This window comes from Alligator mississippiensis, chromosome 1, assembly GCF_030867095.1.
Source record: "Alligator mississippiensis isolate rAllMis1 chromosome 1, rAllMis1, whole genome shotgun sequence".
NCBI classification, from domain to species: Eukaryota; Metazoa; Chordata; order Crocodylia; family Alligatoridae; genus Alligator; species Alligator mississippiensis.
In genome coordinates this window covers 237,147,743-237,164,679 of record NC_081824.1, presented here as the reverse complement: position 1 = coordinate 237,164,679, position 16,937 = coordinate 237,147,743, and the positions used below count along the sequence as shown (strand labels likewise).

The 16,937-nt window shown below is 45.9% G+C and overlaps 1 protein-coding gene across 2 annotated transcripts in view; it reads right to left on the bottom strand.

Annotated features, from left to right (window-relative positions):
* ANAPC1 (anaphase promoting complex subunit 1) overlaps positions 1–16,937 on the bottom strand; it is an 89,415-nt gene that overhangs the window by 39,613 nt on the left and 32,865 nt on the right. For both annotated transcript variants that reach the window (XM_019480092.2, XM_014598197.3), the window contains exons 21-26: positions 12,807–12,955; positions 9,502–9,580; positions 9,348–9,384; positions 9,186–9,256; positions 8,850–9,028; positions 4,187–4,413 (exon numbers count right to left, since the gene is read on the bottom strand). In XM_019480092.2, the coding sequence (XP_019335637.1) occupies positions 4,187–4,413; positions 8,850–9,028; positions 9,186–9,256; positions 9,348–9,384; positions 9,502–9,580; positions 12,807–12,955 (742 nt within the window). The remainder of the gene's footprint in view (positions 1–4,186; positions 4,414–8,849; positions 9,029–9,185; positions 9,257–9,347; positions 9,385–9,501; positions 9,581–12,806; positions 12,956–16,937) is intronic.

Sequence of the window (16,937 nt, the reverse complement as noted above, 5' to 3'; positions counted from 1 at the left end):
TTAAACAGGAATGAAATACAGTTCTAGTTACAATGGTTTGTAACGTGTGTAACATGCAGCTGTAAGAGTTGCAATGTATTTAAACAACACTATTTTTATACCAATATAAATGTTACTTCTGTCTACAAAAATGGCTTAGTGGTGCTAAACACCAGTTCATCAAAAGTTTGTTTTGTCCCTTCCCCTCCCCCTCCCCCACCCCCTCCCCCCCAGGTTTAATCTAATCTAATCCTTTAGCAGAGATCATGTTGAAGCAAATGTATTTAACTAGAACACAACTTTACAAATAAGAAATCTAAGCTCTTTACAGTTCAGCAGCCATATGAGAATGTAAAGATGATAGATAAGATCTATAAAAGAGAAGGTAAAACAGAGAAGGCTGTCATGTACAATCCTGTTATGACTACTGGAAACTCCTAGTAATGACCCATGAACAGTACAAATGTACTTCAAGGAGACAAATGTACTTGCTTAGGAGACTCTCAGGGCTCATCAAATTACTCAGCTCATTATGTCAGATGATATTTCTTTGTACTCTTAGCATCTCATTTTTATAGAATGTTTTGCAAGGTGATGTTGCTATAAAGAAATTGATTACTCACTAGAAATAAGGATTACCTAAGAGATAAATGTCAGATACATAAAAATTAGTGTCAGCAGTCTGCTGAAAGCCTGACAAGCCTATTGCAATCCTATGGTGTGGTTTAGGATGCGAGAGGAATGATTCTGCACCATGCTGCCCTCGATTCTCAGGGGCTTACAAAAGCTGCTCTGCAGGCACAGGTCTCCAGTTTTATGGGAAGCGAGCTGGGGGAATGGAGCTGAGATGCTGAGCTTGATCCTATCTGAAGGAGCTACTTCTGTTGCTGGCAATGTTAAGACTGTTGTTTAACAGTCTTAACTCTTTTGCTAATCTTTTGAGGCTTTCTGGCTGGTACAATACAGTACAGGAGAAACAATGCACCTCACATTACATAGCCACAAAAAAGAAAATAGTTGTTCTAGTCCCAGGGCAACTCTCTCCTTAACTGTACCTGGTATTTTCCCCTAGAGGGTGAGGAGGCAGCTATTTACCCTGCTAGTCATGCTCAGATTATGAATGAGAAAGGTTAAACTATGAATCATTTAATCAATGAAACCAGTGATAACCAGTTAGTTTACCGGTTATCATTTAGCATGGGACAGGGCGCAGTCTAGCAGAGAAGGTGGGGAAGGGAAGCCAGGCAGCAGTTCCCCAGAAGGAACCAGAAGGCAAGAGGGAGGTGGGACTAGTACCCCTCTTCACCTACGAGGTTAAAGAGGAAAAACAGCCGGCAGCCTACTGGCTTGTCAATTAAGTAGTTAGGTGCTCAGTCACAGATGCTCCCTCCCTTCCACCCAGCCCGTGACTTCAGGGCTTCAGGTGAGCGATGTTGTCTAGTGGGGCTTGCAACTTGCCACTGTCTCCTCTCCCTTCCTCCCTGTCCCCCCATATCAAAGGGCTAGGAGAGTGTTTGAGCTGCTGTGTTATTAGTTAACCTTTAACCGATATAATTAGAAAAGTTTAAACAGATAGTTTTTAAATAAGATTTACATCCCTAGCTCAGATGTGCCCCAGAAGCTCCTAGCACCCAAGGTGCCCTCCTGCTCACCTCCCTTCATGCACACAAAACCCCCACCCTGCAGATGGTGCCCCTACCTCCTGCTCCCAGCTGCCATGGCACTCTAGGATGGGAAGGAAGGTGGTTTGCCTGGCTCCAACAAAACCATGGAGCACGGTGAAATGGGGTAAACCCTGGTTAACAGGATCAGGCCCACTGTCCCTTACCTTCTGCACCCAAGCAGCTGTGGCCTTCTAGGATGGGAGACTCCAGTGGGCAGAACTGAACCAAGCACTCACTCTGATCAATGTGATCCAAAAACCAGGGAAAAGTGCACTGAGTATCAAACCATTACAAATTACTGCCATGAATAACACTTTCATCATATTTCACCCTTATTGCATAGTCTTGGGTTTGACGGAGAGAAATAAAGTCATTCAATGGAAAGAAGGCAAATAGTGGGTCTATATGCAGAAAACTAGTGTGCTACCTGTTCAATGCTGCTGGCCAGTCTTCTGTAGATGTAGCGTCATCTGTTGATTTAGGCCCTTATTACACATTTGACTTTAAGCTGCTCATATGTTGATCCGTGTTAGTGCTAGCTCAAGTTTGGAGCAGTCACACCTTAAGGCTAAAAACCTTCTCTGACTGTCCCTGATCTGCACACCCACGACTTGCCACTAGAGGACTGGTGAGCAGGGACCAGACTAGGATCTACAGCTGAGAGTTGCCACTACAGGGCTGGTGAGCCATGAAAGACTTCTATCCCTGGTCTAGGTGCAGGGGGGTGAGAAATGAGTTGGGGGAAGGGAGAACATGAAGCTGAGAATTAATGGGATGGAGGTGAATAATGAAAGATGGAAAGGAAATGGGAGTGGGGGAAGGGTGGTGAAATAAAAGAAGTCAGCCACTGAAGGATAAAATAAAAAGCAAAGAGAATTTTAAAAGAAATAAAGAGGAAGTAAATTAAAGGACATGTCATGTTTTAATAAATTGGGATTGGGGTGCAAGGGGTGCTGGTCATGCTTCCCACGATGGCTGGGAGGTGGGAGCAGCGAGGGAAAGTACTTTTGGGGGAGCTACTGCCCCTGCCCTGGAAGGGAAGCCCTAGCCCACCCAGCTTCCTACCTCATTCCCTGCAAATCCTCTAGCACCCATTCCTAAACTTGTCCATGCCCTGCAACCTGGCTTGCTGGCATGTGTTCTACAGGTTATTTGCATAGGGTTGCACTCCTGGAGGTGGGAAAGTCACACCCCCAGGGGCTGGAGGGGGAGGTGGCTTAATGCCAGAACTGCCCCCTGGGCAGTAGAGTTCAGGGGGTGGAAAGTCTGTCCACACAGGAGGGTGGGGGAGAGGGCACTACATCCTGGGATACTGGAGGACTGCAATTTGGGTGGCTCATCAGTAGGGAGTAGCCACACACTAATGGAACAAGAGCTGGGTAACATGGATCAGAGATAAACCTGCCCTAAAGTAGAATAACTAAGTTGCCTAAAGTGTGTGTAAAACTATCTGAAAGCATTAATGTGTGGACAACCCACGGGTTAAGAGCTCCAGGAGCTGCTTAAAATTAATGTGCAACAAGACCCTCAGAGAGAGGCAAAACCCCTTCCATGGAAACCATTAAGCAGGATACTCCATGGATCAAAATTAGATTTGTGGTCTTTATGCTGGAAACACTCAATTAGGAGAGAATGTGGCATGGTCTCTCTCACTTATTCTACATTTCAGACAGTTTATTTGTTCCTAAGATATTAACTGATAAACCAGCTCCATGATTTTGTAAAGATGCATCACAATATACTGAGTCTATGTGCACTACACAGAAGATCTCACATTTGTCTGACAAACAGGTTGCATTTAACATCAGAATGTGAGTTATGATGTTTTTGAACAGCTGGGTCAGTCTAGAATTGGATCCCATGCATCTTTGCTTCTTTTGAACCAGACAGGATGCTACAAAATACTTTCAGGCCATAACAGCCCAACTTCAACATGTTCTTTTGAGGCCAGGCCAATCCAACAATCTTGCCTATATTTTGTTCCAGCAGTTCAGACGGATACTTCAGTTTTTATTCATGCTAAAGCTCAGAATCCTTGATTTTGAAACACAAACCTCTTATGTGAATAATATGAACACAGGATCTCTCTTAATACTGGTGACCAGTGAAACATACAGGGATATGTGGTTATCCCTCATTTAAAATTTAAAATTCACCAACAGTATTTGCATGACATGTATAACTGTACTCCCAGTCACACACCCTTAACCCTTACTACTTCTCAGAACAGCTAAAATTTTACAGTAAAGGAAGTGGCAATCTGCAACCTGTCCCAGAATGCTCTCTTGTGTTTTCTCTCTGTTTTAATTCTCTGAGGAGAGATAACCAACTAAAAGACTACTTCTATTAATCTACAATTCTTCTTCCCCCCTTCCCCAAGAGAATCACGTACTTCAGAACAAACAAACAAAATAGAGAATGATATTTCCCAGCCACCTCTTTGGTATTACACAAATACTATCTGGAGATGTTTATAATGTGGAGAGTTACAGTCATCCCCATCTAAGTAAGCCACTGGTAAATAACCACTAGAAACAATTTACCTGTTTTCTTTTTCTTCTATATATTCATGATCACTGACTTCTGGCATCTGTACTACATTGACGCGTACAGGATGGGCACTTTGAAGGAGTCTGCGTACTTCCTGTACTCTCAAATCCTCACTCCATATTAGTGACATCACTTCCTGGTTCATATCATTCATACCATCATCCTCCTCTTCTGCCTCAGCTCCTGAAGGCACATCAGATGAGAGCACTTGGGAAACAGACTAAAAGGGAACAAAAAAAAGAGGGAAATTATTTCTAAGAAAGTGAACCTAGACCACTGAGTTTTATTAAACCAACAAAATGACAGTAGCGAGACCCGAGGTGTGCAGCTGTCACCTAAAGTGAGGATTCTCTGGGAGTAAGGGACTGAGATCTCTGGAGCTTCAGAACTTGGAACTGATCATATTCACACACACCAGTAGGATAAATGTGATCACACAGATTGGAAAATATTGTTTCTTAGGTTCCAACAATGAAGCAAATGGACTTTGACAACTTTAACTCCTGTTGCAAAAGTAGAAAAGGCAAGAAAATGCAAATAGATGACTGCTGAGGTACTGTAACCTTCTTAATGATATTCCATTGTAGATGGAACAGAACCTTTGGAGAATCAAGAATGCTCCCTCTATGTTCCTACACAAGTATCAAACATATACAAGGACAATAAGGAAGTGCATGTATTTCTCCCACGTTTTTCATTTTCTAAGTTCAGTAGTGGAAAATGGAAACAGGGAAAATACTTTTTTTTAAAGAGAGCCTAAAGTTAGGCTTCTAAAAGCATACTTAGACTCCTCAACAGGTGGCCTGACTTTCAGAAGCACCCAGCACCTACCAGGCCCAATTCAGTAACACTTAACCACATATTTGAGTGCACCCTTTATTCAAGCACATGCGTCACTGCTAACCTGAACAGGGATGTACTCCTGCAGCAGTCTTAAGTGAGAGCTGAACATGCTCAGCACTTCTGAAAAATCAGGTTATTTATTTAGAAATCTAACTTTCAGTACTGATTTTAAAAATTGCAAGCATTTAGGATAGTTGATTCTATGTATGCACTTTTCACAATGTAATGTGTTACACTGACACTTGGGTGCCTTCCAAGCTCATACGCCAGCACTGTGCTACTCAAAAGTAATGAGAATGTGGTAAAACCTTAACATTTCTTACTACACCCCACAACAGAGCCATCAGCATCCCTGGATCTTACAGCTGCACCTCCAGAAATGTAATATATCTCATCCAACGCACCAAATGCCCTGATAGAAAATACGTAGGAGAGACCAAACAACAACTGCGCACCAGAATGAATGCACACTGGAAATCTATCTAAGACAGAAATACCCAATTACTGGTGGGGGCACATTTCTCACAGAAGGGCCACTCTCTCTCCAATCTCTCAGTCCTGATCCTCAAGGGAAACTTACACAACACTTCCCAGAGACGAGCCTATGAGCTCCATTTCATCAACCTCCTGGATACTAGAGATCATGGACTAAACATAGACATTGGATTTTTGATACATTACAATCTGCCTGGCAACTGACTCCCCAGCCCAGCCCAGCCCCTGGCTTCTTTACTTTTCATTCCATCCAGGAAGAGCACACACCGACTACTGAAACTTCCTTAGCCTGACGAAGGGTTTTTGAACTCGAAAGCTTGCTTAGTAACTGTTCTCCAACCATTTGGGTTGGTCTAATAAAAGATATCAAATTCACCCAAGGAACCTTGTCTGCCTATGTCCTTAGACCAACACAGCTACAACCTATACCCCTGTAACATTTCTTAGCACATTTATCAAATCCTGATTTGGGTCTAGTGGTCTCTATTATGCCTTTAAGGGCCCACACATCACATCCCAAAAATACAATAGGTTCACTGCAAGACAATCTCAACTCAAAACAAAATCAAGAATTACAGGGTTGTGCTAGGACAAGACAACTGTGATGGCTGAACTGTGCAACCAAATGTGCCCTGGATGTGCCTGTACTAGATTGGTTTAAGTCTCTTAAATCTGATACTCGCTAAATTAATTCAAGCTAAAAAAAGTCCTACAGAGACTCTTTGCAGGCCAGAAATCACCATCTGTTCCAAATGACCTGAAAGAACAATTTGGATAGTAACTGTAAGGTAGGTTAGCATGCTTCCCTTTTCTACTGAATTTGGTTTACTAAAGAAGTAAGAAAAAAAGTTTAATGCTGAAACAAGATATAATTTGGGGACAAAGAAAACACATCAAACAAATTAGCCTCTACTGGGTTATTTTTCCAATACTGAACCCCAGAAGTTCACCAAGTGAAGATACCACATCATACAGAACACATCAGACATAAGCTCTTCACTGACTACAAACACATGACATTATGAAGCACAAACAAATAAGCAGTTAATGAATGAAAAACAATTTCTTTTCATAAATATGCAATCAAAATTTTCAATACATAACAGCACCACCCATAGAGCTAGCGTCCGTTTTGAAACAGGAAACTCCACCCTGCTCAACTAAAAAATGACAAACAATTTGGTTTTTGTAAACCATTTTATCCTTTTAAGGCAACAATTATAACAATGCCTCAAATAAGACAAGTGATAAAATCAAATCTGATGTCAGTTTAGATCCAGCATGGTTACAAAACATCACCTGAGGTAAAAAGGTCATTGGCTGAAGATAAGATAGATTTTAATGAATGGTGGATAAGATGATTTATGCCTATAGTTTATTTTCTTCTGAATGAAAATAACTGGAATTTAGATTTGCAAACACCGTTACAGGACCTAGTCTTCTTCTTAATACCATTCTAGAAAAACAAAATCCTGAGATAATGATCTCTATCAGGATGTGCTGAAAGCACTAGTTCTCCCTTTGTGACTTCTGAGTGGATGCTATCTCTGCACTACCATTGTGTGGCTTTATGATTGCCACACTGCCACGTTCTGAGCCTATCAGTGTTTTGGCTTTGGGCAAAGGCCTCAGTAAAGGATGCACAAATAGCCCACTGATACACAAGGTGTTAATGATTTAAAGGAAGACTTTTTTTTCACAGGTACCTAGGACACAAAAACCCCAAAGAAAAATCTTTTGGGGGAAGGAGATATACTATAAGTACAACAGTAAACTTCAGTGGAACTGCTGCAGAGAACAGGGAAAATACACACCAGAGCTACATTAGTAGTCATGCACATCTCAGTGCATCTGCTTTGGGGACAGAGCACTGAAGCTTCCCCCTCACCTCAAAGTCACAACCTTTCTAGAAAGTAACAGTGGTTACAGAAGCAGCCCAGTTGCTTTGGAGAGAAAACCTCTGGAGATTTTTACCTAAAGAGTAAAATAGATGGACTTTTATTTTTCTTTAATAATTTAAGAGAATCTCTATATTTAATAAACTTGTCCTTCTAACACCAGACAATGTTTTTTGTATTAAAACTTTACACATATGTAAATCTTATGTTGCTTTCACTAATCAGGAGTCAAGATACCATACTTTCTATATGTTTTAATATATTTTGTAGAGGTGAACCGATGCAGATTTTTGGGGCCGGTACCGATAGCTGATATTTTAGGAGGCATATTGGCTGATACCAATCCTATTTCCAATATAGCTGCCTCCAGCTGCTAAGTCCCGCGTGGTGAAAGGGGAGGGAAGGGGCACAAGGGGGGCAGATCAACACCCACCACGGTGAGGGAGTGGGGAGGGGCTGCCCAGGCAGGGGTGGGGGGTGGGGAGGAGCCAGAACCACAGTTCATGGGGAGGGGGGAAGGGGACGGCTGCCATGGCTGCTTGCACCCCAGGAGGGCACAGGGGGAAGGGGATGGGAAAGTGTGTGCTCTTTGGATCTGCAGCCAGGGCTCTTTTTGGCAGGGCCTGGGCTTGGAGTGGGCGCCAGCGGCACTGGGAGGATGCTGCATCCACCCCAGATTTCGCCGCCACTCCACTCCCAGCACCACCACCACCCATGGCGCAGCACCCTGCCTCCACCCATGCACCAAGAAGAGCCAGGCCTGTTCTGGGTAGCTGGTGGCAGCAGCGCTGGGAGCAAGAAGGCGGTGAAATTTGGGGTGGATGCAGCATCCTCCCAGTGCCGCTGGCACCCCCTCCAAAGCCAGCCCCACTGAGAAGAGCCCCACACAGCCCTGGCTGCAGCTTGCCCCGCCCCACCCCACCCCATGCAAATCTGGGGGGCACAAGCCCACCCAGTGCCCTTCTGGGGTGCAAGCAGCGGCGGGAGCTGCCTCCCCCACCCCACGAGCCACGGCTCCACCCCCCGCCCCCAACCTGGGCAGCACCTGCCCCTACCCCCTCCCTCTCCGCAGGGGGTGTTGATCTGCCCCCCCCCCCCCAGCCCCTCCCCTCCCCCCCTCCCCTTCCACCACACCAGACTTACCAACTGGAGGCACGGCCTGAATGCCGTACTGTGGCTGCGCATAGCATGGGCATTTATCAGCCCCATCAGGCCGATATCCGATACAGCCAGGTTTCTTTATATTGGTACCAATCTGAGATTAGACTGATGCATCACTGCACCTCTACTATTCTGGCCAGCTGCTGAAAGACAACTCGTACTAATATAACTTTTTTAAGCATTTAGACACTCTATTTGAGTGCCCACTACAGCATTGTGATACCTGCCTTTGCAAAATTCCTTTAAGGCTGATACTCACAGATTTACTCTTTGGCAAGTTCCCTTCATGTGCTTGTTTGGAAAGATCCTGACGCCCAATCAAGAGACAGACAGCTTCTGGCCAGTCTGAGGCAGGCTGCTCTCGGCAGCGGTATATTGCATCTCTGATAGGAAGAGCAACCCCAAAGGGGAGAGACTCCAAATCTCTCAAAGTGAAACCTAAAAATTAGAGAGAGACAGCCTTAAGAGTTATAAAAAACGCCCCACAAAATACAAAAAAAAAGTATATTTCTAGCCTAGACAAGCAGGCTACTCAAACATAAAACCGTGACACACAGTGATGATCCACATGAAAAATGATAAAAGCCTCTCATACCTACATTAGTCATCCAGATAACTAATTTTTCAGCTAGGTTGGAAACAGATGTGCTTTGTGTGACACTGCATCTTAAAGGAATGGGAAAGGAGAGCATAAAGGTTTATCACAAGTCCAGCCACATCGGAGTGCAAATTTATTAATTAATTGTATTTAATGTACCGACAGTCATCCTGTTCTGCAGGCTGTTTTCTTTGCCCTGTAAGAGAAAAATAAAGATAATATTATTTCTGTCTCCTCTGGGTAAAAAGGATAAAAACCAGTGTATACACAAATACACAGAGAAACATTCTGGTAGTTTTTCAAGTCCGAGTACCTGAAGTTATTCTGTACAAATAATGTGATGCTTCATTTGAAACAGCTCTTTCATCGCCAAGTATGTACAGTGCAACACTCTGTGTAGGAAAAAAAATGCCAAATTACTAAATAATAAAGTGCTAATTAAATGACAAATAAACAATTTACGTCAGCTGAAAAAAGAATAATGTAAATGATATCTTAAATAGACTGACAAGTTTACTGTGAAGGTACGAGTGGTGATTCATTACTTAAGATTACCTTGACTTTTACTCTGTTTTACATTTACTGGTTGGTTTTAGTATTTAACTTTGGTGAAACAACTCTTAAAATGCTAAGAGAATCCTCCAAAATTAATATTTAACTGAAAAAAATCTACCTTTTGCATAGCAAACTTTTTAAAATACCATATTTTTCTTGCATACTATGCACTCCCAAATAAAACATATACTATATTATTTGGAAGGCAGAATATAGGAAGAAAAGACTTTTCCAGAGTCATTACTATGTAACAAAGTAAGGTCTTCCTGGAAAACGCAGTGCCCAGAAGTGTGGCATCCCAGGAGACAGTCTGGGTGAGGCAGCAGACAGCAGGAACTTCCTGGTGTGGCATCAGGAATTTCCTGCCACCTCACACAGACTGTCTCCTATTACTGGACACGCTATGTTATCAGCAGGGATTCAACAGGGATTCTGGTTTTCTCCGATAAAAAAAATCCAAGATTATCTGATTAAAACACACAAAATCCATGTTTTTCCATGATTAAAATGAAACACCACAGATACGTAATAACTGAACACAACGTTTTATTGATATATTTACAATTTTAAAGCAATTTAGAAGCCCATTAGTGCCTCAATCATTATAATAAAATAAATTCTAAATACCTATAAATTTTGGAATTTGATTTTGGGTTTTTTATTGTAGAAAATCCCCTTGCCCCCTTCCCTCACCAGGACACAGGTCCAGACGTGACTGCTGTTTGCCCCCTCCTCCCAACATTGCTTTGTGGTGTTGAGCAGCCCTGATATGCCAGTGCCCCCCACTGCCAAGCCACAGCCTCTGCCTACCCACCACTCACTCCCTCCTGGTAGCAGTTAGCCCCCTGCACTAGGACACAGGTCCAACTGCAGCTGTCCCCCCTGCTGCTCTATGGCACTGAGCAGCCCTAAAATGCCAGTGCCCTGCTCTGGCTTATGCCGTTGCCCCCAACTCCAAAGCCACAGTTTCCCAGCCCTGTCAGGGCCTGTGTGTGTCCCATATTTTGCCATCGTCCAGCCAAGGGAAGCCTGGCAGCAGGCAGGGCAGGCAGAAGAGGTGGGGAGGAGGGGGGGCAGCGATCCCCATTTAGTGGGGGCTAAGAGGTGGCTGAGGCAGACCCCGCCTGGCCGTCAGTGGCCCCTGCTGCATCCCCCTCCAACTTCCCCTCCTTCTCTCCCTCCACTTGCCCTGCCTGTCACCAGGCTTCCCCCCTCACCCCTTCCCTACAAGGCCAATTGGCAGGCCCTGAAACCCATGAAATCAGGCCCACAGGCTGCACAGGGACCAGGAAATCGCTGCCCCCCTCATTCCCAACTGACAGCTCCCTGCCCCTGCCCCCCTGCCCTGCCCTGCCCTGCCCTGCCCTGCCAGAGGGGGCCCCCAGCCCCCAAGGCTGTAGGAGGCAAAGTGAATCTGAGTCAGCCCTGGCTGGTCTCAGATTCTCAGTCCCACCCACCCTGTCCTCTTCCCTTCCAGACACCGCTTAGGGTTTTGTGCCCTTTTTGCAAGCAGCTTGTTACAGGCTAGAACTCTGCCAGCCTGCAGAGAGCTGTTTGCAAAAAGGGTAAACTCATGGTTTCCTGCTTCAAAAGGAAATCTACTTTTTTCTTTTTCAAAGGAGAAAAGCCACATTTTTCTCCTTTAAAAGCAAAATCTGTGTTTTTCTCCTTTAAAAGGGAAAATCAGCGTTTTTCTGCAGGAAGTGCGTGGGGGGAAACTAGGGCTGCACTGAAAAGATTTTTTGGGCTGATACTGATGGCCAATTGTTGACCAGCCACATCGGCCAATACCGATCCGATTGCCAACATGCAGCCCAGCAGCATAGAGAGCAGCATCCGGGTTGTAAGTCTGTTGCAGGGGAAGGGAGTAGGGAAGGGAAGGGGCATGGGGAGGGGGCAGACTGAAGTCCGCCCCAGTGAGGGACAGAGTGGGGCTAGGGCAGGGGCAGGCACTGCCCAACTGGGGCAGGGCACAGGACTGAGCTGCATCTAGTTCAGGGGGAGCAGGAGGCAGGGAGGGGGGCCAGCTGGACCAGGGCTGCACACGGGGCAGGCAGAGGTGGCGCTGGAAGGGGGCTACAGCCACTCCAAAATTTGCCATAGCCCCCCTCTCAGATGCCCCAAAACTGTGACTTAAATACTAGAAGTGTGCAAAGCAGGCTGTATTCAATTTAGATTTGGCCCGATTCAGGGGACAGTGATTCGATTCGTTGACTCAGATCACTGTCCCTATTTGATTCAGCTGAATCTGAAGATTTGATTCTAATTTGGAGAATCAGCGATTCAGCCACAGACACAGCTTTAAATGTTTTTTCTACATACCTCAAGGTACCAGGTGTGGCTCGTGAATGCTGAGATGGTGGGGCAGATAGAGCATCGCACAGGACCCCCACCCATGTGCTCAGCAGTGAACCTAGAAGTGGACCAGAAGTACTTCCAATCCACTTCCGGGTCTGCCACTGAGTGCGTGGGGGACCCCCTCCCGCTCAGCTATCAGCCATGGGGGACCCTGGCTGCCCCCCCAGACCCAGGAGGCACCAGTTGCCGATCTGGGGGGTGGGTCCCCCACGTGCTCCACAGTGGATACAGAAGTGGACCAGAAGTGCTTCTGGCCCACTTCTGGGTCTACTGCCAAGAGTGCTGGGACCACCCCCCCCCCCCATATTCTCCCATGGAACGCTCCATCCACCCCATCATCTCATTGTTCATGAGCCACCTGGTACCTTAAGGTATGTAGAAAAAATGTGTAAAGCTGCATCTATGTCCCAACTGTCGAATCACTCTGAATCAATTCAGAGGGTTCCGATTTGATTTGGAAAGATTAAAGGGTCTCCCGATTCGATTCGGATTTGGAGATTCAGCCGCCAAATCAGGCCAAATTGAATCCACAACTGAAGCTTCTCAGAGCCCTATTAAATATCCTGATTAAGCCCAGGGAAGCAATTAATCCACGTGTTATTAAGTGCATGCACGCAACAAGCCAGGCCGGGGCGCCACAGAATCTGACGCAGCCTCCTGGCTGCCTGCTACAGGCACAACAGAGGCTATTCTTGTAGTACATACCAGAACTACCAGCTTGCTCCTCTCGCAGATTCCTGGCAAGTAAGGATATGGTTGCACTCCTTCCCCCCTGAGACAGGAACTCAGCCACTGAAATATACTTGGAGGCTCAGCAGAAAAAAATGAAGGATGGTGCATGAAACCTGTTTGGACTTAAGTCATATGAACAGTAGTGATATTGAGCACATGGAAACCATGCAAAAAAACCTGTTTTCACTATCCTTAAACCTAAGATCAAGTCCTACGGTATCTTCCTATTATTTCTTAAATTAAGATGCAGTAATCTCCAACATTTCCTCAAAACAATTTATATAATATACAACTTTCAGGTAGATGGAACTTTACAGATGTACCTTTGCAAATGACTAAGATATTTATAAACCTTTTAAAAATTATCATCTCAGTCTTCAATCAGAAGTAATATACAGAATTAGTTATTCCTAAACAACGTAACTGAAAAATGTAATACATTCATCCTCATTTTATCAATTTTGGTAAGAAGACAGACAGCCTACTTTAATCCTTTTTGCCTTTGCCATTTGCAAATGCGTGGAAGAAGTTTAACAGGCCTTTTTTTGCCTGTTACTACTGGGGGCCTTCATACCCAGCAGAGGAAGCAGGATCTCTTGTATAAGTGCCTACTGTACCTCTGCCACTGCAAACAATGAGAAATTAAAAAGAAAATGCAAGCAAAGGACTTATTTTTTTTATTTCAGGTTTAAAAAAATTGGCTCTTGACAGCTTGACAGACTGTAGGCCTTTATCCACAGAGCAGGTCCTGCTTGTGCTATTCAGTGCAACAGGCTTCACTGCATCTCATTACCAATCCTACTCAACCCACTTCTGAAAAAAACATTATGCAGGGGGGCGGGGCAGGGCAGGGGGGCAGGCGCAGAATGGTAATTCAGGCTGAAGTCTGTGGGCCTTCTGTTGAGCACCAATTAGAATTTTTTTGTAGTAGAGGATTTGTGATATGATCCATCAAGCAGTAGGACTGAAAGCAGTCATCATGTGTGCCGGGGGGAGTGCATTTTAATTAGAGTGGCTCTCAGGAGCCACTCTAATTAAAATATCCACAGAATCTCGTATATTCAGTGCCCTGCATGTCAAAATGGTTGTGGGGGCACTTCAACTACAGCTTGTTCAACGAGCTTTAGTTAAAGCGCCCCAACACCATTTTGAAATGCGGAACACTGAATACATGAGACAGAAAGCTCCAGCAGACTTGATTAATCAATCCCACGACTAGGCAGTCCCACAACTGGGCAGTTAGCATTAGGGGCTATAGGCTCTACAGGTGGGATAGAGAAGGAAGGAAGGGAGGGGGTGTGGCACTCTATGTCAAAGAGCAATACACATCCTCTGCCAGCAAAATGGGGTCAGAGGAGGGGCAAGCTGAAGTGCTCTGGGTCAAGATACAAGGGGGTCATGGGGAGAGGGATTTAACAGTGGGGGTCTACTACAGACCCCCCAATCAAGGGGAGGAGGTTGGACCAGGAATTTTCGGGCCAGCTTGCAGAGGCACTTAAGGCAAGGGATGTAGTTGTCATGGGTGATCTTAATTACTTGGACATTTGCTGGGAGGAGCAGTCAGCCAGGTCGGACCGTTCCAGGAGGTTCCTGGCCGAGATACAAGACCTCCACTTAACCCAGGAGGTGCACAGTCTCATCAGAGGAAAAGCACTGGGGTTCTCGAGGGCAAGGGAACTCAGTGCCCAAGATGAGTGGTCGTTCCTTAAGGAGACGATACTCAGGGCCCAAGGGGTGATGATCCCAACAAGAAGCAAGGGGGGCAAGAGTGCCCAAAAGCCCCCCTGGCTCACCAAGGATGTCCGGGAATGCCCAGCTGCCAAAAAGGCGGCATACACCCGGGGGGGGGGGGGGGGGGGGGCTATCTCCAAAGAGGAGTATACCTCCACTGCTCGGGCCTGTAGGGGGGCTGTTAGGAAAGCTAAGGCGGACACAGAGCTAGGACTAGTGTCCAAGATCAAAGATAAAAAGTCCTTTTTCAAATATATAGGGAGGATGAAGAAGGCACTGGGAAATGTGGGGCCCCTGCAAGATATACTGGGCAATCTGGTGGTTGTGCCAGAGGAGAAGGCAGACCTCTTTAACAAATTCTTCACCTCCGTTTTCTTGTGCAGGGACTGGGACTCCCTCACCGTGATTCAAGACAGACTCGAGGGGAACGCCTCCAGACCTAAGGTTGAGGAGGACCGGGTTAGAGTGCTTCTGGAGGGGCTGGACGTGTTCAAATCAGCAGGTCCAGATGCTCTTCCCCCAGGGTGTTGAGGGAGCTAGCAGGGGTTATTGCAGGGCCCTTGGCACAGCTTTACGAGTGCTCATGGTGCTCAGGCCAGCTGCCAGATGATTGGAAGATAGCCAATGTGGTCCCCATCTTTAAAAAAGGGAGGAGGGAGGACCCGGGCAACTATAGGCCTGTCAGTCTTACCTCAATCCTGGGGAAACTCTTTGAGAAGATCATCAAGGAGCACATCTGTGATGGGCCGGCATCGGGGATGATGCTCAAGGACAACCAGCACGGTTTCATTAGGGGCAGGTCATGTCAGACCAACCTGACTGCCTTTTACGATCAGGTCACAAAAACATTGGATGCAGGTGTCGCCGTGGATGTAGTCTTTCTGGACTTCAGCAAGGCCTTTGACACTGTCGACCAGCCCATCCTCATTAAAAAACTAGGCGACTAATGCACTGATGCCTACACAGTCAGATGGATTGCAAATTGGCTGGAGGGTCGTACTCAGAGGGTGGTGGTGGACGGGTCCACCTGGGGGGAAGTGGGCAGCAGAGTCCCCCAGGGCTCGGTCCTTGGGCCTGCACTGTTCAATTTCTTTATCAGCGATTTGGCTGACAGGGTGAAAAGCAACCTGTTTAAATTTGCTGATGATACCAAAATCTGGGGTGAGGTGGGCACGCTAGTAGGGAGGGAAAGACTGCAGCAGGACCTGGATAGGTTTCAGGGGTGGGCTAACAAAAACAGGATGCGTTTCAATACTGACAAGTGCAGGGTGCTGCACTTGGGCAGCAGTAACCAGCAGCACACTTATACGATGGGAAACTCCCTTCTTGAGAGCACGGAGGCAGAATGGGATCTTGGAGTCATTATTGACTCCAAGATGAACATGGGCCGACAATGCGAGGTCACGGTCGGCAGGGCTAACTGGACCTTATCGTGCATCCACAGGTGCATCTCAAGTAGGGCCAAGGAGGTGATCCTCCCCTGCTACGCAACACTGGTCAGGCCACAGCTGGAGTACTGTGTCCAGTTCTGGGCACCCCACTTCAAGAGGGATGTGAACAACATTGAGAGGGTCCAGAGGAGGGCCACCCGCATGATCTGGGGACAGCAGGGCAGACCCTACAATGAGAGGCTACAGGACCTGAACCTGTTCAGCCTTCACAAGAGAAGGCTGAGGACCTTGTGACCATCTATAAACTCACTAGGGGGGACCAGAAGGGTTTGGGGGAGACCTTGTTTCCCCTAGCACCCCCTAGGATAACAAGGAATAACAGCCACAAGTTGTTGGAAAGTAGGTTTAGATTAGACATCTGTAGGAACTACTTCACAGTTAGGGCGGCTAGGATCTGGAGCCAATTTCCAAGGGAAGTGGTGCTGGCTCCTACCCTGGGCAGCTTGATGCCTACCTGACTGGGGTCATTTGAGCCCAGTTTTCCTCCTGCCCAGGCAGGGGGTCAGACTTGAAGATCTATAAGGTCCCTTCCGACCCTGCTTCTATTATTAACTGAGTCTGCTCCAACACATTCTAATCAGAACGCAGCAGAGCACATGTAAAAGTGCACCATGAGATTAAAATTAACTCCCCTTGCCTGCCAGAAATTCTGAAGAAAACAGGCTATGTGGACACAGACTCAAACATCAGCAGTGGGAAACTGATTAAAAAACTCCCCCAACAAGTCTATTTTGATTGATACTTATACCCTAACTCCAAGTCTTTTTAACAATCCAGTACAAAATAAAATAGCAACCTCAGTGTATTGGAAAAAAGTAAAAAGCATTTTGTATTTGGGGAGCAATGTAATGGCTAGTTCTAGTAAGAATGGTCATGAAAATTATAACATTTATAGACCCACTTTGTTTGTCCTCATTTCTGG